The sequence below is a fragment of the Arabidopsis thaliana genome, chromosome 2, assembly GCF_000001735.4.
Source record: "Arabidopsis thaliana chromosome 2, partial sequence".
NCBI lineage: Eukaryota > Viridiplantae > Streptophyta > Magnoliopsida > Brassicales > Brassicaceae > Arabidopsis > Arabidopsis thaliana.
In genome coordinates, this window is record NC_003071.7 from 13,803,176 (window position 1) to 13,823,228 (window position 20,053).

General features: G+C 33.9%; 4 protein-coding genes across 9 annotated transcripts; 3 read left to right on the forward strand and 1 right to left on the reverse strand.

Annotated features, from left to right (window-relative positions):
* Positions 1 to 2,113: 2,113 nt before the first annotated feature.
* Positions 2,114 to 4,535, reverse strand: AT2G32520 (alpha/beta-Hydrolases superfamily protein). 4 transcript variants are annotated; one of them, NM_001336400.1, is made up of 5 exons: positions 4,220 to 4,535; positions 3,422 to 3,564; positions 3,211 to 3,340; positions 2,939 to 3,130; positions 2,114 to 2,854 (listed from the first exon to the last, which is right to left on the reverse strand). In NM_001336400.1, exons 1-5 carry the CDS (start codon positions 4,499 to 4,501, stop codon positions 2,648 to 2,650), a joined length of 954 nt encoding a protein of 317 aa, NP_001324288.1. In that variant the 5' UTR covers positions 4,502 to 4,535; the 3' UTR covers positions 2,114 to 2,647. The 4 variants fall into 4 exon arrangements, with proteins under 4 accessions (NP_001324288.1, NP_001324286.1, NP_001324287.1 ...); NM_001336401.1 differs by lacking the exon at positions 4,220 to 4,535 and adding an exon at positions 3,925 to 4,140 and having other exon boundaries at positions 2,172 to 2,854; NM_001336402.1 differs by having other exon boundaries at positions 2,175 to 2,854; positions 4,220 to 4,464.
* A 1,308-nt stretch (positions 4,536 to 5,843) lies between these two features.
* On the forward strand, positions 5,844 to 10,397 carry CSLB03 (cellulose synthase-like B3). The gene is made up of 9 exons (NM_179859.4): positions 5,844 to 6,370; positions 6,598 to 6,916; positions 7,298 to 7,423; positions 7,520 to 7,642; positions 8,251 to 8,451; positions 8,545 to 8,680; positions 8,914 to 9,095; positions 9,195 to 9,545; positions 9,746 to 10,397. Exons 1-9 carry the CDS (start codon positions 6,108 to 6,110, stop codon positions 10,310 to 10,312), a joined length of 2,268 nt encoding a protein of 755 aa, NP_850190.1. The 5' UTR covers positions 5,844 to 6,107; the 3' UTR covers positions 10,313 to 10,397.
* A 970-nt stretch (positions 10,398 to 11,367) lies between these two features.
* On the forward strand, positions 11,368 to 15,235 carry CSLB04 (cellulose synthase-like B4). Its single transcript, NM_128813.2, has 9 exons — positions 11,368 to 11,773; positions 11,913 to 12,231; positions 12,453 to 12,578; positions 12,682 to 12,804; positions 13,138 to 13,338; positions 13,478 to 13,613; positions 13,764 to 13,945; positions 14,022 to 14,372; positions 14,548 to 15,235. The coding sequence occupies exons 1-9, from the start codon at positions 11,511 to 11,513 to the stop codon at positions 15,112 to 15,114; spliced, it is 2,268 nt and encodes a 755-aa protein (NP_180813.1). The 5' UTR covers positions 11,368 to 11,510; the 3' UTR covers positions 15,115 to 15,235.
* Positions 15,236 to 16,176: 941 nt separating this feature from the next.
* Positions 16,177 to 19,686, forward strand: AT2G32550 (Cell differentiation, Rcd1-like protein). 3 transcript variants are annotated; one of them, NM_128814.3, is made up of 9 exons: positions 16,177 to 16,449; positions 17,957 to 18,028; positions 18,162 to 18,266; positions 18,381 to 18,423; positions 18,511 to 18,620; positions 18,716 to 18,811; positions 18,905 to 19,101; positions 19,201 to 19,270; positions 19,369 to 19,686. In NM_128814.3, the coding sequence occupies exons 1-9, from the start codon at positions 16,231 to 16,233 to the stop codon at positions 19,423 to 19,425; spliced, it is 969 nt and encodes a 322-aa protein (NP_180814.2). In that variant the 5' UTR covers positions 16,177 to 16,230; the 3' UTR covers positions 19,426 to 19,686. The 3 variants fall into 3 exon arrangements, with proteins under 3 accessions (NP_180814.2, NP_001318338.1, NP_001325240.1); NM_001336403.1 differs by lacking the exon at positions 16,177 to 16,449 and adding an exon at positions 17,734 to 17,817; NM_001336404.1 differs by lacking the exon at positions 16,177 to 16,449 and having other exon boundaries at positions 17,734 to 18,028.
* Positions 19,687 to 20,053: the final 367 nt, after the last annotated feature.

Below are 20,053 nucleotides of genomic sequence, written 5' to 3' on the forward strand. Positions count from 1 at the left end.
GTTTCAATATTTTTTAACTTAAATAAGTAAAGAAATTAAATAGAAATTTATCTCTGCAAAAGTACGTCACTACAAAAAAGATCATTTTATAGCACTTATTTTGAATAATCATGTTCCTATTTTCACTTAATTTTGTTTAAAGATCAGCTACGTATTTATGGTAAAAAGTTCCGTTGAATTTTTGTTAAAAATACTAATTTTCCTAGAGAGACATTTCTGTTGAAAGTTGAAACAAAAAGTGTGAGTATTTTCACACACAAAAAAAGTATGATAGTATTGATAGAACTTTGAGACTAATAGTAAATAAACGGTTAATCAATTCTATTTAATCAATGAAATTGTTTTGACGTTAAAAACAAAAAAAGAGTAAATAAACGGTTATGGTTTGGATAAATTGATCAGGCCATCATGCATGAAGGAATCAAAGCAATTATGAAAATTGGAAATCATGATATGAATGGTAACAACGAAATGAATAGTTTAAAACAAATAGATCAGACGACAATACAGAACAAATGTGAATAGTACAAGGAAACATAACTCATCGTATAACCACATTTCCATATGAGAGTTTAATGAGGGTAGTTTTATGTGGATATCTACGGTGATCAAAGTTGATCTCCATTTTTGTTCTAGATTTTACTGCTCCAAACGTTGGAGTATCAAAATTTACCTTTTTATGGGTTTAATGTTCTTTATGGTAGATTTTTTTTTGTCTAATCTTTTAAGTGTTCTCTATTTGCAACGGATGTTTAATCAGTGAATAAAATAGTCCAAAATATATCATATCATCAAATTTGTTCTCACTTTTTTTATATTAATTATTTCAACAAATTTGTTTTTGTCTCACTTGCCATTGGCCATGAATCGCGTGGTTCCTTTACCTCATGCACGTTTTATGGGTTACTAATTTAGTAATTATACAGAATCACAATTTGTCGGTTGATTTGATATTAGCTTGGTATCATTTGTCGGCATGTGATATACAAAAGAAAGATATTGGAGCAAAACTGAATGACGTATTTCTTATGTTGGTGAGAAAATGTGAACACAGCTTGGGAAGTGTTTAGCCGCTTCTAGTTGCTAACCGACACTACACTTCTAAACAAGATCAGCACAAGATCTATCTTGTTTTATCAAAGAAAACGTGGTTACTATTTAATTCTGTTTCTCATGTACTTTTGTTTTTGTTTAATATTTAGGTTCCAATTAGTAAAGGAATGAAATATAATTGAAAGCATTTGTGTGATTCGAAAGTAAGAGCTTATTATGTATATGCCCAAATTCAGTAGCTTTTTTGAACATGAATTATGTTAATCATTCAGTATCTAAAATCATAACTAAAATTAGTTAGAAAGGTATGATATATCCATGGCATATACTAATTACATAACATATATACAAATCTAATTTTTTTGGTGAATCCTAACAATACATTTAATCTCATTTCATATAAGTTGGATGTATTAATCCGTATGTCTATCCTCGAGTTATATTCCATATGGTGTCCTTTCCCTGTTTTTTTTTTAGTTTTCTACTTTTAGACATAGTTTTTAATTAGTTTTTTTATTATATTAATGTTGAAATCTATATGTTTATAAAACCTGAATGAATTAAACTATCTATAAAAACTTATGTTGTACAAAAATTTTAGCTGTCAACTGGAAATGTATATTTTTTTTGGAATAATGCAAAAATGTACAAAAAAAACTGTATGAGAAAGTCTTACAAAAAAAAAGAAAAATAAAATGTTTAGTAACGTTTTTTATAAAGTTTTGTGATTAATAACCGTCAAAGCTGTACAACTATAATAATGGTTACCCTTCAAATCCTTTATACTTTATTTAAGACTTTAGAGGAGGCTCTAATACTACGTACATTAATACATACTTTTTACAAATACTTTTTGCCGACAAACAAAACAAAAGTACTGTACGTAGACAATGCTGGAAAACGTGCTATTTTGACAGGAAGACAATCTGTTATCCTATCATTTTCGCATTCTTGTTGATATGATAAGAGGAGCTACCATTGGCTTAAATTGAGTTCACATTGTCCTATAAATTAAATAGATTTCCCCCCTGATTAAGATGTATTCATATTTTTTTTTATTTTTTTTTGATAAAATGTGAATTATATTACCAAAAGGAACATGTTTATTTACAAAAGCTTGGGGCAAGGAGCTTCTAAGACCAAATTTTTTAAAAAAGCCTTAGATAACTATTACAAAGAAACTTGTGATTACATGAGTTTGCTAAGCATGGGAGACCATTGAGAGAGCCGACGTGTGCAGCCTAAGCGGAAACGCCTTGCTAGGAGAATGTCTTTGATGTATTCACAATTGAGTACTTATAAGCTGATATAACAGACTTGGCAGTAATTCAGTTTTACTACATGTACACTATCATTTCCTAGTTTCCGGGATTGAACTCATTACAATTACAAAAAGACGAGACACATCGATATTAGTCCTAATTTACAAAAAAGGCTTCGAACATTTCCACTCAATACTGATTCACAAGTAAACAAACCTCTTTATTTGGTTCAGATTAAAAGTTCTAAGAGCAATGTCCTTATTTAAAGATGATTGGGCATCACACAACGTTTTGGGACTTACATCAACCATTGCTGCCTGATGGAAGAAAGCTTAAGCCAAGTACTGTTTCATCCAGGAGGTGAAGCGAGACCAAGCAAGCTCCACTGCGGCTTCATCTTCATCAGAAAGTCCCATGCTTTTCCTTCTGCTCACTCCTTCTGGACTCCTGTTCAAGAACGCGTGTCCATTACCTGGATAGATGTGAACTTCATGTGCTACTCCAGACGCTTTCAGCTTCTCTTCGAGATTCTTTGCTGCCTGCAAAGGTTTGTAATAATTCATGATGGGATCTCATGTCAATTTCAGAAAAGTTGAGATGTAGTGTAGTGTATATACACATACCGTGACATCAGAAAAACCGACAAAATTGTCGAGCTCTCCAAAATGAGCCTGAATAGGTGCCTTAGCTTGTGCTGGATCTGCGAGCTCTGAGGAAGGGGTTCCATAGAATCCAACAACAGCATCCACCTCAGGAACCAATACAGAGCTAGCTATAGCTAATGCACCTCCCATGCACATTCCAGTGACACCAACCTGTCACAACAATTATAATTCATCTGCATTTTCCTCAAGAATTTTATGCGAACTGAAAGAACTTTGTTTAAGTTTAGCACCTTTTTTGAGCCATTGGATTTTAGCCAATTAACAGAAGCGCGGATATCTTTGATAGCACCTGGCCAATCAAGGCCATCCATTAGATGCTGTGCCTCTGCAGTATCCAAACCAACCTTTCCTCGATACAAGCTACAAAATATAATATTGTGAGACGATACTCAATGAACCATAATTTACAAAACTGAATCTTGCAGTTAAAGAAGCACTCACTCAGGTATAAGGGCTTTGAATCCAGGCTCAAGTTGTGAGATTTTAATAGCATGGTTCTTGATCTCAAAGTCAACACCCCACCATTCTTGAATCACCACAATCCCAGGCGCATCATCTTTACCGACCACATAGGCATCAAATGTCTAACCAACAGACCACAGTGTATAAGTTTTCTTTAGAGTAAAATCAAGATTATAGAAGAATCATACACAAAAAAATAGCTAAATCAAATGCATTTTTCACAATCCTAATAATCAAGAAACTCCAATGTTCAAGAGAAACCAGTCTATCCATGGAGAGAGTTACAAGCAAAGCATAACATCGCCGAAAACTCTGACCAAAACAATACCTAAACTGTTTATCACTATACTGATCATTTGTGAACTGAAACCTAAACTCACAATCTTCCTTCTTAAATCAACCAGTTCTATAACCAAACCTGATAAGGACTATGATTATACGGAGATCTTCAGAAGTAGCTAAGCAATAATAACATCTCTTACTCTCATTCCCAGTTTCTCTACCACAGAACAACACTACACAATCCTGAAGCAGAAACGCCATTGAAATGATAAATCAAATATAATCCATACATCATACACAACAGATTCCGAGATTTGGGGGATATCAAAAGAAATGATGATTTTCATTCAACGGAAAGGATAACCAAAATTTTTTTTTACTTCAAAATCAGGCACTACGGATACAGTCGAAGCTTATGATACACCAAACACAACCATAAAAATGGCACTAAGTAGAAAAAAAACTCAGGGAGAGACAAAAAAGAGAAGCTCTTACAGTGTCATCTCTTTGGATCTGAATTTTCCTGAAAGCTGAATCCGCCATTGATCGCACTGATAAGCGAGAAAACGAAGGAATCGAGGATCTATAGAGCGAAGAAGTTTTTCCGATTGAAGAAGAGAAGAATCTGGATGAGGATGACACTAGTGTACTTAACATTGTTTTTGTGTCTTGTGAGGAAAGAAATTCTTCAGAGTCAACCCCAAACGACACAAAAACGACGACGTATCTGTGAGTGTGAATCTGGGCCCGGTATATTTTTAAAAATATATGGGCCATTAGGCCCAAATAATCAAGTCCTTTTTTGTATTTGTATTTGTATTTGCGACGACGATAATACGTAAATAGTAGTTTGGTAATATCCAAAAAGCCAGCATCGCCTCTGCTACGGCGTTGTCTCTTTTCTCCCAATTATTAGCTTATATCAATATAAGAAATTATTTTTTTTGTGGATTTTGTAACCATGACAGGACCAGCTTGATTTTGTTTTTGTAAGATTCGTGGTTTCTCGATTTCATGAAAATGACTCAATGATTTCGTCCTTTCTATAGTATTTTGGGTTTTAAAGTCAACTAGTTGACTTCAAAACCCAAACTTAACGTCCATATATATACACATACACAGTACTGTATTATGTGTATATATATGGACGTTAAGTTTTTGAAAATAAGAGATATATAGGGCTTACGAAGCCAATATCTAGATAAGTGATATCGGAACAAAAATCAATCACAAAATATCTACCAAGAGATGTCATATGTGATACGTATTAACTTTATATACATATGATTAGTTCCATGAATTTGAATTTAAAAGGTATAGTGCATGTATCAAAGGGCATATATAGCCACATCTCAATTGGGATAAATGAAAGAGTTCATCACGTTTCTTTTCAATTCCCAAAATGGCGATGCGAGGAAATAAAGGCAAGTTATTGATTTCGCTTTCTATAATAATTTTAAATTTTTGTTGTATAACAATGATAAAGAAACGTTCTTCAACAACAACAAAAAAATGTTACGTACGTGACTTTAATTTGCGTGACGACTACTCATCATTCACCACAAGAGCAAACGGAATAAAAAGACAAACTTTATCGTTATCCTAATTTGAACCAAACCACAAAATAGCCACCACAAATAGACAAAGATATACATACAGCGAGACACATCATGCAAAAATGTATATATGTAGCTTAGTGGATCATTAATAATGTTTAGAGAAACGATCGAATTTAATGAGACTTATTTTCGTTGAAAAAGTTTTGATAGGGTGTAACTTAATATATAGTATCAGTCTAGTGCTAAACATCTATAAGTTCAAATTCCAATTTCTGTGTATATTTTGGCCTCCATTCTACAAATCTATATTTATTTACCACAATGTATAATCTAGACATACAATACGTTTTACAAAAAAATAATATGTAGTACATACACCATTTGTGAAGTCATGTATCTATTTGACAAACTAGTCCAATGGAATTTGACTATGACTAATTTATTATTGTCCTTTCTCTTGTGTATCTTTTTTTTTCTTCCTAACTAAACACTACTACACATTATGGGTTGATTGGTATCCAATACCGCTGTAGTATGGAGTATATTGCTTTGATAATAATCAATCAAAGGATGCTACTAAAAACGATATTTTAAGTTTTATGATTTTTTTTTCTTTCGTACCGCTACTTTATATCGTTTTTAAACTATTTTTGTATCTCTTACCGTTTTTTCTACTTGCTAAAAAACTTATACGATTTTGTGTGGCCAATCGGTCCTATATTTTATATATACAAGCATTCATAGACGTGACGACGCATTATTTTACTTAACCCTATATAAACATATCCAAAAACCGCAAGAAAGCTCACAAGAAATCTCCTCCCATGGCAGATTCAAGTTCTTCTCTCCCTCCTCTTTGCGAGAAGATCTCATACAAAAACTATTTTCTAAGAGTTGTGGATCTCACGATTCTAGGCTTTCTCTTTTCTCTTCTCTTGTACCGAATTCTACTTATGAACCAAAACAACTCCGTTTGGGTTGTGGCTTTCCTCTGTGAATCCTTTTTCTCTTTCATATGGCTTCTTATTACCAGCATAAAATGGAGTCCTGCTTCATATAAATCATATCCTGAAAGACTTGATGAAAGGTATCAATTTATATTACACTTACAATTATATATACAATCATGCATATTAAAAGCATATGTTCTTTTAATTTTGTATAAAACCTAAGTCCTAGCTAGCTGAAACCTAACTCTTAAGTTTTTTTTTCCTCACGAAATATCATTCATTTTTTTCTGTTATCTTTCTATTTTAGTGGACTAGCTAGTAAAAATTTGAAAATATAAGACTCTTAGTAATTAAATAATTTCAGGGTTCATGACCTTCCATCGGTAGATATGTTTGTGACTACTGCGGATCCTGTTCGGGAGCCGCCGATTCTTGTAGCAAACACGTTGCTTTCGCTGTTAGCAGTGAATTATCCAGCGAATAAACTTGCTTGTTATGTATCGGATGATGGATGCTCACCTCTCACTTACTTCTCTCTCAAGGAAGCTTCTAAGTTCGCCAAGATTTGGGTTCCCTTCTGCAAAAAATATAACATTAAAGTTAGAGCTCCTTTTAGATATTTTTTGAACCCTCCAGCCGCAACAGAAAGTTCTGAATTCAGTAAAGACTGGGAAATAACCAAGGTAAATTAAAGGGTTTAATTGTTTTTTCGGCGTATGAGTTTAATTTTGCAATTGTGTTTACAAATTAAATGATTTCGTTTACTTTCAAGAAGAACACATAATTTATTTTCAATCAAACATTATTTGTAAATTGTAGAAGGTAAAGTAGAAGAAATCGTTGATGTTTCGAATTTGTGTTCTTTAAAACATTATGACAATGCTGTGATTTATAGAAAGATAAAGAAAAACAAAATCAATTAATTAGCACAATCAGATTTTTGCGTTTAAAACAATTGGGACGAAGATCAAAATTTGTTCTTAGCTTTTGATATTAATTGTTCCAAATTTTCGTATTAATTATTAGGAATTTTCTTGAAATTATGTTTTTGTATCAACATTAAGAGGGAGTACGAGAAATTAAGCAGGAGGGTGGAAGATGCCACTGGAGATTCCCATTGGTTGGATGCAGAAGATGACTTTGAAGATTTCTCGAATACAAAACCAAATGATCATTCAACTATAGTAAAGGTATTATTACAATTTTCGATAGTAATAACAAATAGTCTCTAACAAAAGAGGGTAATTATAACAATTAAATGACCTCTTTTACGTGTGTATGTGAAGGTGGTATGGGAGAACAAGGGAGGTGTCGGAGTCGAGAACGAGGTTCCTCATTTTGTATACATTTCAAGAGAGAAAAGACCAAATTATCTTCATCATTACAAAGCTGGAGCCATGAACTTTCTGGTTAGTGAATTTCCTCACATCTCTCTTGTATCTTTCTATTTTATTTCTGAAGTTTTATAAAGAAGGTACAACAGAAATTATGAGCTTAGACATATAGATATAAAATTACGTCTTTTCAAGGAAGGTAAATAGTAAAGGTGAAAATGACAGCTACTTCTCCTATTGCTAAATATCACTCAATTGATTGCTAGGCCCAACCAAATATGGGACAATTATGTACAAATAAGTCCCATGTGATATATGGCTGCAATCATTTTTTCACATTTTGTTGCATGTGACAATCCACATTAATTGTTAAAATGAAAGGTAACCAAAAACTTCCTGCTTATATATACTTTTGGGTGGCTAACTAATACACGGTTAGTTACCAACACCAATGTAACCATGTTTATGTGTAGCTATATTTATGTGATAATTTTGCATGCATGTAAAACTAAAGAATCATAGTGGTATTGCCTTTGATATATTATATATAATGTGTCATTAGCCTAAGACATCATATATGACATGCAATAGTGAACAACTATCAACGATTGCAGCTTTAATTTTTAATTTTGGGATATAATAATTAAAAATGTAGTAACATAGCGTGAGATGAATTTGAACAGGTAAGAGTGTCAGGGTTGATGACAAATGCACCATACATGTTGAACGTAGACTGTGACATGTATGCTAATGAAGCAGATGTGGTGCGCCAAGCAATGTGTATATTTCTACAAAAATCAATGAATTCAAACCATTGTGCTTTTGTTCAATTCCCTCAAGAGTTCTATGATTCTAACGCCGACGAACTCACCGTCTTACAATCAGTTAAATTTCTCTTACTCTTTATATTTTTTGATCAATTTAATGTTATTAATCGTTATGTACGTAATAGGTTGTTTTCTTTATGTTAAATTTAGTATTTGGGACGAGGAATTGCGGGAATCCAAGGACCTACATATGCAGGTTCAGGATGCTTCCACACTAGAAGAGTTATGTACGGTCTATCAATAGATGATTTAGAAGATGATGGAAGTCTTTCTTCACTTGCAACAAGTAAGTACTACAGGCGAAAACAAAAATGCATATATCATTAAACCAATATTTTAGTATTGAAAATTCTATTTCTCTTTTTTTTTTTTCAATTTATTCTAACACTTAAATCTATGTTCTGTTATTCTTCTAACATGCAATGTATAGTACTTTTGTGATTCATCGTTATATAATACGTTCAGTAATTTTATTATTCAAATAAATCATTTTAATGGTATTGTTGTTATTTCATTAAGGGAAGTATTTGGCTGAAGAGAATTTAGCTAGAGAATTTGGGAACTCTAACGAGATGGTGACATCGGTGGTCGAGGCATTACAAAGAAAACCAAATCCGCAAAATACCCTTGCAAACTCCCTCGAAGCGGCTCAAGAAGTGGGACATTGTCATTTTGAGTACCAAACTAGCTGGGGCAAAACTGTAATTAGATTTAAACTATATCACAGTAGACTATTAATCTAAACTCAAATTTTCTTCTTATTCATAGTAATGTCATTTGTAATGCATAAAATCCTGCAGATTGGTTGGTTATACGAATCAACAGCGGAAGATGCAAACACGAGTATCGGAATCCATTCGAGAGGGTGGACTAGCTCATATATATCTCCGAAACCACCAGCGTTTCTTGGGGCTATGCCACCGGGAGGTCCGGAAGCGATGCTCCAGCAGCGGCGATGGGCCACAGGACTGCTCGAAGTCCTTTTCAACAAACAAAGTCCGTTGATCGGAATGTTTTGTAGGAAAATAAGATTTCGACAAAGCTTGGCTTATTTATACATTTTCACTTGGGGTCTAAGGTCAATCCCTGAGCTTATTTATTGTCTCTTGCCTGCTTATTGCCTACTCCACAACGCTGCCTTATTTCCCAAGGTGACTCTCTCTTAGTTCTTTCTGTCTCTTCAACTTCAACAAATTACCGAAACTCAATTTGGATTATGACATGGTGACTGAACTAGCACAACCACTAAATTCTTAATTTGTATCATTTTCTCATTAGTATAGTTTCTATTTATTTCATATAATTGATTAAAAGGGAAATGTCTAATGTTTTATTTTGTTTGTGGCTCTAGGGAGTTTATTTAGGTATAGTCGTCACACTTGTGGGAATGCATTGTCTTTACTCTCTATGGGAATTTATGAGCCTTGGTTTCTCAGTACAATCGTGGTTTGCCTCCCAATCATTTTGGAGGATAAAAACCACTTGCAGTTGGTTATTTAGCATCCCTGATATCATACTCAAGCTACTTGGAATCTCGAAAACTGTTTTCATAGTCACTAAAAAGACTATGCCCAAGACAATGTCAGGATCTGGATCCGAAAAATCTCAACGAGAAGTTGATTGTCCAAACCAAGATTCCGGTAAATTTGAATTTGATGGCTCGCTTTATTTCTTGCCTGGCACATTTATCCTTTTAGTGAATCTAGCCGCTCTAGCCGGTTGTTCGGTGGGTCTACAACGTCACAGAGGAGGTGGTTCGGGTTTAGCAGAAGCTTGTGGATGTATTTTGGTGGTTATATTGTTTCTTCCATTTCTAAAGGGTATGTTTGAGAAGGGAAAATATGGTATCCCATGGTCTACTCTTTCTAAAGCTGCCTTTTTAGCAGTTTTATTTGTTGTTTTCTCTGTGGGAAACTAGTATACTGATATGGCTTTAATTTGTAGCTAAAAACTGCTAATATGAAAATAATTATTCTCTAATATACCTCTGGCTAAATTTTAGTTTCTTTGATACAAAATAAATCTAGGACTATAAATTCGTAAATAGTTGATGTACATTCTGAAGTAGTGAGTAGCGTATTACTTCCAAAACAACTGCATCGCCTCTTCTACGGCTTTGTCTCGTTCTCACAATTATTAGCTTATATCCATATAAGACACTATTTATTTGACTGATCAAAAAAAAAATACACTATTTATCTTTGTGGGTTTTAAAACTATGACAGGACCTGATTGATTTTGTTTTTGTAAGATTCGTGGTTTTTCGATTTCATGAAAATGACTCAATGATTTCATCCTTTCTACTTTTGGGGTTTGAAGTCAACTGTTTATGTGGACGTTATTTTTTTGAAAATTTAAGAGATAAAATAGGGCATACGAAGCCAATATCTAGATAAGTGATTTAGGAACAAAAACCAATAACAAAATGAAGAAACATTACTTGACTTCATTTTGTGTGTGACGAGTGGCGACTAGTCATCATTCACCACAAAGCGCAAACTTGAATCAGGAGTAAGAAGACATACTTTATCGTTATCCTAATTTGAATCGGACCACACAATAACCCACCACAAATAGACAAAGATACATATATTATTGACAATCTTTTATTATATAAGATAACGTTCTATATAATTGAATTGTTTTATTAATAACGAAAAAAAAACGACTTCGATATGAGTAATTAATTCGTTGAAAAAAGTTTCTTCGGGTCTAGTTTTTTTAAACTTCTAATATGATATTAAAAACCAACATGATAGCTTTCACTTGATGGTAACTTAGGATCAGTATAGTGGTGGTATCTATCTACAAGTTTAATTCCAGTTTACGTGAAGTTCATAAATTTTATTGGTCATATCAATGTGTACAATAAATATACGTTTTATAAATAAATAATATTTGCATTTTTTATTCATGTATCTAAATAACAAACTAGTCCAATTTCACTTGACTATGACCTCTTTGTTCTTTTTTTTGTTAATAGTTTTCACAAAAAAAGCTTACTCAATTTTATATCTTCTCATCACTCCTTTTTATTATAAGTGTATACAAATTATATATATATTTTTTACTTAATTCTTAGAAACATATCCAAAAACCTCAAGAAATCTCCTTCCATGGCGGAATCAAGCTCTCCTCTCCCTCCTCTTTGTGAAAGGATCTCACACAAAAGCTATTTCTTAAGAGCTGTGGATCTCACTATTCTAGGTCTTCTCCTTTCTCTTCTATTGTACCGTATCCTACATGTGAACCAAAAGGACACCGTTTGGATCGTGGCTTTCCTCTGTGAAACTTGTTTCACCTTCGTATGGTTGCTTATTACCAACATAAAATGGAGTCCTGCTGATTATAAAACATATCCTGAAAGACTTGATGAAAGGTACCATTTTCCTATATATACACAAAAAGCAATATTCTTATCAAACTTGTATCAAGTCCTAATATATCATTTCATTTTAGTTGAGTAGAAAACATTCGAAACTAAAAATTTGAAATGACATAGCAACTTTTCATTTCAGGGTTCATGAACTTCCACCGGTAGATATGTTCGTGACCACAGCTGATCCAGTAAGGGAGCCACCGCTTATCGTTGTAAACACAGTGCTTTCACTGTTAGCTGTGAATTATCCGGCGAACAAACTAGCTTGTTATGTGTCGGACGATGGATGTTCACCTCTCACTTACTTCTCTCTCAAGGAAGCTTCTAAGTTTGCCAAGATTTGGGTTCCTTTCTGCAAGAAATACAACGTTAGAGTTAGAGCTCCTTTTATGTACTTCAGAAACTCTCCGGAAGCAGCAGAAGGTTCTGAATTCAGTAAAGACTGGGAAATGACTAAGGTAAAGGGTTTGTTTGTCTTTTACAAATTCTTCAAACAATGTTTATCTATAATTTTTTTGAAAATTGTTGTGATTGATAAAAATATAAACAAGTTCTTCAGCCAATTAACACAATGACATTTGAATTTTAAAAAAACTGAAAAAAATCAAGATTCATTCATTTCTTTTCGTAATAATTATTGGGAATTTTCTTGAAATTGTGTTTTTGTATTAATATAAAGAGGGAGTACGAGAAGTTAAGCCAGAAAGTAGAAGATGCCACTGGAAGTTCCCACTGGTTGGATGCAGAAGATGACTTTGAAGCTTTCTTAAACACAAAATCAAATGATCATTCAACTATAGTTAAGGTAATTCTACAATTTTCCAGAGTAAAATCAAATAATCACCACAAAACAAAAGAGTTAATTATAACAATTTCATTGAAATCTTGTTTTATGTGTTTATGTGAAGGTGGTATGGGAAAACAAGGGAGGTGTGGGAGACGAAAAAGAGGTCCCTCATGTTGTTTACATTTCAAGAGAGAAAAGACCAAATCACTTTCATCATTACAAAGCTGGAGCCATGAACTTTCTGGTTAGTAAATTTTCTCACACATCTGTCTTTTTTTTTTTTTTTTAAGTTTCAAGTAAAGTACATAAGAATTATGAGCTTGGACATATAGAGGTGCATAATGTCATAATGCATGTATACGTCTTTTCAAGGAAGGCAAAACCAGTGCAACAACACTCATGGTGCCTTTGAAATTGATATTTAATAATGAGCCACCATAGACTAATTTAGCCTAAGGCATCATATATGGTAAAGCCATATTGAACAACTATATATCAATGATTGTATATCTTAGTTTATGTGGTTTGTTATAGTAATTTAGAACATGATGACGGAGCCTGAGATGAATTTGAACAGGTAAGAGTGTCAGGGTTGATGACAAATGCACCATACATGTTGAACGTAGACTGCGACATGTATGTCAATGAAGCAGATGTGGTGCGACAAGCAATGTGTATATTTCTGCAAAAATCAATGGATTCAAACCATTGTGCTTTTGTTCAATACCCTCAAGATTTCTATGATTCTAATGTCGGTGAACTCACCGTCTTACAATTAGTAAGATTTATCTCTTTACTTTTTCTTTGGTTTATTTCTAATGTTAATATAATAAATTTCAGTCAGCTCGATGATTTATATTTGTTATACCAATCCGTACTTAATCTTAGTTCCTTTTATTTATTAAAAAATTAACTAGTACTTGGGACGAGGAATTGCGGGAATCCAAGGACCTCAGTATGCGGGTTCAGGATGCTTCCATACTAGAAGAGTTATGTACGGTCTTTCTCTAGACGATTTAGGAGACGATGGAAGTCTTTCTTCAATTGCTACAAGTAAGTACAACCAACAAAGACATAAAAAAACCAATCTTTTAGCATGCAAAATTCTGATGTTTTCATTAATTATACTAACATTTTTGTTATTCCATCGTTCTACTATTCACATGTCAAATCATTCACGGTTCTCGTTGTAATTTCATTAAGGGAAGTATTTAGCTGAGGAGAGTCTAACGAGAGAATTTGGGAATTCTAAGGAGATGGTGAAATCGGTGGTCGATGCGTTACAAAGAAAACCATTTCCCCAAAAAAACCTTAAGGACTCTCTAGAAACGGCTCAAGAAATGGGACATTGTCACTACGAGTACCAAACCAGCTGGGGAAAAAACGTAATTCTCTTCTCAAATGAATCACTATAGTATTTTAGACAATATTAATGTGTTTTCTTATATATAAATCATGTAGATCGGTTGGTTATACGATTCAACAACGGAAGATGTGAACACGAGTATCGGAATTCATTCGAGAGGGTGGACTAGCTCATATATTTTTCCGGATCCACCGGCGTTTCTTGGGTGTATGCCACAAGGAGGACCGGAGGTAATGGTTCAGCAGCGACGATGGGCCACGGGACTGCTCGAAATCCTTTTCAACAAACAAAGTCCGTTGATCGGAATGTTTTGTCGGAAAATAAGATTTCGACAAAGCTTGGCTTATTTATACGTTTTCAGTTGGGGTCTAAGATCAATCCCTGAGCTCTTTTACTGTCTCCTGCCTGCTTATTGCCTACTCCACAACTCTGCTTTATTTCCCAAGGTGACCCTCTTTCTCCTTTGTTATGATACTAAGACAACAAAACAAGAACCACTAGATTACATGTCTCTCGGTCTCTCTTTAACTATATCATAAGCCTTATTAATATTTATCTACTTATTTTATAGAATTTCTTTAGGGGAAAAGTCTAATGTTTTTCTTTTGTTTTTTGCTCTAGGGAGTTTACTTAGGTATAATCATCACACTTGTGGGGATACATTGTCTTTACACTTTATGGGAATTCATGAACCTTGGTTTTTCCATACAATCGTGGTATGTCACTCAATCATTTGGGAGGATAAAAACAACTTGTAGTTGGTTATTTAGCGTCCTTGATGTCATACTCAAGCTTCTTGGAATATCGAAAACCGTCTTCATAGTCACTAAAAAGACTATGCCTGAGACCAAGTCAGGGTCTGGATCCAAAAAATCTCAACGAGAAGTTGATTGTCCAAACCAAGATTCCGGTAAATTTGAATTTGATGGCTCGCTTTATTTCTTGCCGGGCACATTCATTGTGTTAGTGAATCTAGCCGCTCTAGCCGGTTGTTTGGTGGGTCTACAAAGTCGCGGAGGAGGTGGTTCGGGTTTGGCAGAAGCCTGTGGCTGTATTTTGGTGGTTATTTTGTTCCTTCCATTTCTAAAGGGTATGTTTGAGAAGGGAAAATATGGTATCCCATTTTCTACTCTTTCTAAAGCTGCCTTTTTAGCAGCGTTATTTGTTGTTTTATCTGTGGGAAACTAGTATAGTGTGGTAAGGTTTTGTTATGCACCTATCGTTAAGTGTATCATGACATTTTCTCTATTGATAATGCTATTTATGCAATTTGTTTTATTGATCGTACGTAAAACTAACTAATGTGAAACCATTCAAAGCGTTGAATTACAAATGAACGTTATTCTGACATACAGCGATCTAGAATTGGCAAGCTAGTTTTGTATGTGGTATATATCAACACAAGTATCACAACGAAAGAAGATGAAACTAATAAATGTTTTCTTGGTTATTTTTTTGTTGTTGTTGATTAGAGTCATTTTAATCAATTGAACAAAATGAAATACATCAAAACTTTTGTTAACCATATATAATTAGATCATTCAGCCATTCCAGTGATTCGATAAATCTTTCTCTCGTAAAGTCTGTTTGTAAATATGGATTATCTACTATGGAAGGTCCTTAAAAGAGAAGAATATGAATTTTCTGAATTATCTACTCATCTGAATTTTCTTTTGGCTAGTTTTGTGTATTTCTAACAATATGTATACACCATTTTGTCAACAAATTTATGGATTTTACTAGTTAGTACTTTAAAATATATTTTTTCGCATTTGTTCAATAGTACAACAATTAAAAAAAATTGCCGATTGAAATATTAAAAATACTAAAAATAGTAAATATTGCTTACTCACAATTACATAGAAAACCACAATATATATTACCAGGTCTAAAAGTGTCATAATTATAGATTAAGAAATTATAGCTCACTGTAATATAATTCTCAATTAACATCTTACACTTGTCTGTGGATAAGATAACTTCATACAAATTAAGCTTTTTCTCTGGTCAGAATACAGATTTAGATTTCTAACACAAAAATAATATTTAATTAAAATCCAACAAATAAATAAATAAATTAATTTTTCTTTCTTTGGAAGTATTATTACTTTTTCACATTGACAATTAATACTATCTTTTCTTTATATTTAACTTAACAAATAAGGTCTACATAGGGTACTTTCGTCTAATCACAATTTTAAAGCCATGCGTGCATTGCCTTAGTCTATATAACTTATTCTCCCACTCATCGACTGCCACAACACTCGTAAAGAATCTGCGACAGAGATTTTCTCCGACCAATCCATGTCGGAAAACATGGTGAATCTACCGGATTCTTTGTACGAGGACTACAGTAAACTCAAGTTGACTTCACCCTCCAACGCTTCTTCATCCTCCTCAGCTCCTCCGCCCAGGCTCAGCGTCGTAGCTCATCCAACGGTAGAGATGATTATCCAGTGGGTCTGTGATATTCATAAACCGAAGTCATACATGTCTGATTTTGCGCTGCATAATCTCGCCTATGTAAGTGCAACAAATACTCTTCGATGCTCTCTATGTTTGATATGGTTTTTGTTTGATCTGTCGTCTCTATGTTTGATTCAACATGCTTTTGATCTTTGAATCCTATGAATACATTAGTTTTTGAGAAAAGTTTTTTTTTTTTTTTTCTGATTATGGGAAATTCTTGAGATCTCCGTTTGTTTCTTGCTGCATAGGTTAACGTCTTTATCCCTACAATATAATATCATCTACTCTCGTTTTCGCCGTCAAATGATAGATTTTATTCGTATCTATCTTAGATTTGGTTGCTTGACATGGAATGTTCTTGTTTGTGAGTCAATTTGGCTTTCCTTTGTGGATAATCATATTCTTGGAGCCTACATGAGAAAGAATAAATTGTCATTCTCTCTTTTGTTTATATCATTTGGTCGATTTGTGGGGAATTTATCGTTGGATCGGCTTTCTCATCATAAGAAACATTCAATTGTTATTCCTCTTTTGTTTGTATCCATCCATTCGATGATTAAAAGGCGTTACATCGATGGAGCGGCTTTTGCAATTTCATTAGGTTCAGGAGATCTCACTGTTTTTCTAATAATAAGAGATATTCAATTGTTATTCCTCTATTGTTTGTCAACATTTGAAGATTATCGCTATTTTCTCGTTAGATCGGTTTTCGTGATTTTAGGTTTATGAGATCTCGCAATTTGTCTCATCACATGAAATATTCAATTGTTATTCCTCTTTTGTTTGTATCCAATTTGTCGATTTTCGCTATTATATTGTTTGTCGGCTTTCACATTTTTTTAGGGTTAGGAGATCCCACAATCATTTGTATCATCGTTTCTCAAATTGCTCTGTTTTTCTTGATGTGCTCTTCTTTAGGTTATAATATTTTTAAGCCTAGATCTTGTTCTTCTGCTCGTTCTTCATTTATTTCTATATTGTATTCCGATAGATAAGAATTTGTGTGGTTTAGAATTACAGCGTATCCTGATAGATAATAAAGTGTGTGGTTAAGAATTACAACGTATCAAGATAGATTATAATTTGGATAGTCAAGGATTACATTGTCTAGTAATAAATTTTGATTCACTTTTATGATATTGCCAATTGTTATGCATTTAAAATCCTCTACAAATCAATTCTTTGCAAATTGTTTTCCAAATTCGCGGTAGGTAAAAATGACAGCTAATCATATTTGTGGCCCTATACAAGTATAGTAATTTATCTCGGTACGACCTGAATATATGGAAATCCAAAATTTTATAATTTGGAAAACCAAAAATTTCGTAATTTGGGGTATTTTGATCTTATCGATATTCGAGATCTTATCTCTAGTATTTCTTTAGATATGCAACATTGGAATTTGCCTTAATTTGTCCATAGGTTGAGAATAAATTCACTCACACTTTTAATTTTTTGAATGTCACAAACTTATATACAATCTAGTAGTCGAGGACCATTTAAAAACATTTTTGGAATGTTAACAACTTATATTATCTCTATCCTTTTTCTCCAATGGCAGCATAGGAACGACTTTGAGTTCTTGCCGAGTCTGTTATGGGAATCTAAAAATACTGTGTACATCATGTTGCAGGTTAAGTACCCACTACTTTGGTTATTTCTTTTGGCTTTTTAAAACTGATTGTTTCTAAATCTTGCCATCTTTTTTCTGTATAAACTTCTCTATATTTGTGACACTCACTTTAAATTTAATTCAATCTATGCAGGAGGTTTTTGAAGCCTACAGACACCTCGCAGGACACATCTCACTTCGATTGTTCCCTCATCCGTTGAATCCACTTCGAGTGTACAATGTTTTTCTTTTGTTCCAGGTTTTGTTTTGGTCTCACACCTTTCTTTTTTTCTTAAGTTTAAAAACCATTTCTTTCATAAATGCTTAAGCCTAAACTTGCTCTGTGATGTTATCATCGTTTTTCCTGTTACAGAGCATGGCTTGTCACCCAGACACAAGCCGTCAGTTTCTTAGGGGTATTTCTTTCTCCTCTTGTGCAACAAACCATATGATGTTGCATTGTCTTTGAAATTTTTCTGCTTATGTTGGTTGATTTGTTGCAGCTAAGATGCCAAATTATTTCTATCCTCTGATGGACACTGGTCTCATTGATAAAAGTGACGAATGCATGAGGCTTGCTGCGTTGGGTGTCATTGCTCATATGTTGAAGGCGGTACCACATACATATTCTCTTACAATATAATCTGTTTGTGACAAATGCTATTGAAAACCCCACTAAATTACTTTGAACATCTCACTTCTCTATAGTCTGAAGATGGAGCTGTTAATCGTTACCTAATGGAAAGTGGTGTTGTTGGTTTCTGCGTTAAACCCATTGAGTTTGGCTCTACAGAAACAAAAAAAGTAAGTTTCTTTCGCACGCTACTTCTACTCATTTTGACTATAAATCAAAGAAGAATAAAGAAAGCATTTTGAAACTTAATACTTGTTGTTCAGGTTGCTTTATACATACTCGACAAGATTATGTCGACGGATCAGGGGCTTTATTACTGCTGCGTCTTGGCTGATCGGTTTTACGTTATCGATGAGCTCCTTAAGAAGGTGCTCTTCTATCTTTCTAACATGGTCAGACCTCCTTCATCCTTGTTCAGCCTTGTTACTGGTTGCTACGTCAAGCTCTCCCAGAACTCCAGGTTTTCTTGCTAAACCTCGTGATAATATTTTGATATTGATACAAATGATTAGGTTTTGTAAAAGCAAACAACAGTTTGAGTTTTTGGTATATGCATTAGGGCTCGTAACGGAATAAGGCGATACACGCCTTTCTTGCTGTTTGACGGCACCTTTTCCAGATTATATGCTGTAAGATTTCAATCTCTTGTGTTTTTTGGAATTTGTATGGTTTTGGTTCATGCAGGGAATAGTAAAGCTTATGTGTGTCTTGTCTGTTTTTTTTGTAGGAGGATCCAGTGGCTGCTAACAATCGAATTCAGCTGCTTCAGAATCTGGACAACTAAAGCAATGAAGTACTCGAGACACTGTTTTCAATGAGGCAATGAAAACAGAACAGCCCCCACAGAGTACGGGTTTAGTACGCCTACGCGTAAACGCTAAGTAATAATTTACTAAAGACATAAAAACTCTATGAAAAGTCTTATGTTGTTGTTTGGTTTAATATCTTTTGGATGACTCTCGTTACTCTTTCAACATTGTTTTCTCTCTTTTGGAATACATTTCAATGCACTTTGCCATTTTCTATCTATCTTTTTCAACTGGTTGATAGCAATCGGATTTAGCTAATTTGCTTAACTATTTGCAACTTGATGATCTTGATTGATATAAAAAATAAGTTAGGGTAATGTTATTTAGATGTAAAGCTTCTGGAAGTTGTGGTTTTGAGTTCCTCTGAGTTAGTTTAAGCAACTAGGACTTTTAGAAAAGAGACCTGAAGGTGAGAGACATTTCATTGCATGGCCAGGGCCCAGAGGAATATTGATTATTAAGGGGTCTTTTGAGTTAGCCAAACTTGCGAAATCATTCCACATCCATAGAAGTCTAGTATGGGGGGTTTTGTTTGCCATAGTTGCCCCATTCCTATTATGAGTCAGTACCATTGCCAAGCAAAATCAGCTAGAAACCAATCCC

Coding starts and splice junctions, on each gene's coding strand:
- CSLB03 (NM_179859.4), top strand. CDS start 6,108: ATGGCAGATTCAAGTTCTTCTCTCCCTCCTCTTTGCGAGAAGATCTCA. Junction 7,424..7,519: donor ATCATTCAACTATAGTAAAG/GTATTATTACAA, acceptor GTGTATGTGAAG/GTGGTATGGGAGAACAAGGG. Junction 8,452..8,544: donor AACTCACCGTCTTACAATCA/GTTAAATTTCTC, acceptor TGTTAAATTTAG/TATTTGGGACGAGGAATTGC.
- AT2G32550 (NM_128814.3), top strand. CDS start 16,231: ATGTCGGAAAACATGGTGAATCTACCGGATTCTTTGTACGAGGACTAC. Junction 18,621..18,715: donor TTGCTCATATGTTGAAGGCG/GTACCACATACA, acceptor ACTTCTCTATAG/TCTGAAGATGGAGCTGTTAA. Junction 19,102..19,200: donor AAGCTCTCCCAGAACTCCAG/GTTTTCTTGCTA, acceptor TATATGCATTAG/GGCTCGTAACGGAATAAGGC.
- CSLB04 (NM_128813.2), top strand. CDS start 11,511: ATGGCGGAATCAAGCTCTCCTCTCCCTCCTCTTTGTGAAAGGATCTCA. Junction 12,579..12,681: donor ATCATTCAACTATAGTTAAG/GTAATTCTACAA, acceptor GTTTATGTGAAG/GTGGTATGGGAAAACAAGGG. Junction 13,339..13,477: donor AACTCACCGTCTTACAATTA/GTAAGATTTATC, acceptor AAAATTAACTAG/TACTTGGGACGAGGAATTGC.
- AT2G32520 (NM_001336400.1), bottom strand. CDS start 4,501: ATGGCCCATATATTTTTAAAAATATACCGGGCCCAGATTCACACTCAC. Junction 3,565..4,219: donor AGATCCAAAGAGATGACACT/GTAAGAGCTTCT, acceptor TCTGTTGGTTAG/ACATTTGATGCCTATGTGGT. Junction 3,131..3,210: donor AATCCAATGGCTCAAAAAAG/GTGCTAAACTTA, acceptor TTGTTGTGACAG/GTTGGTGTCACTGGAATGTG.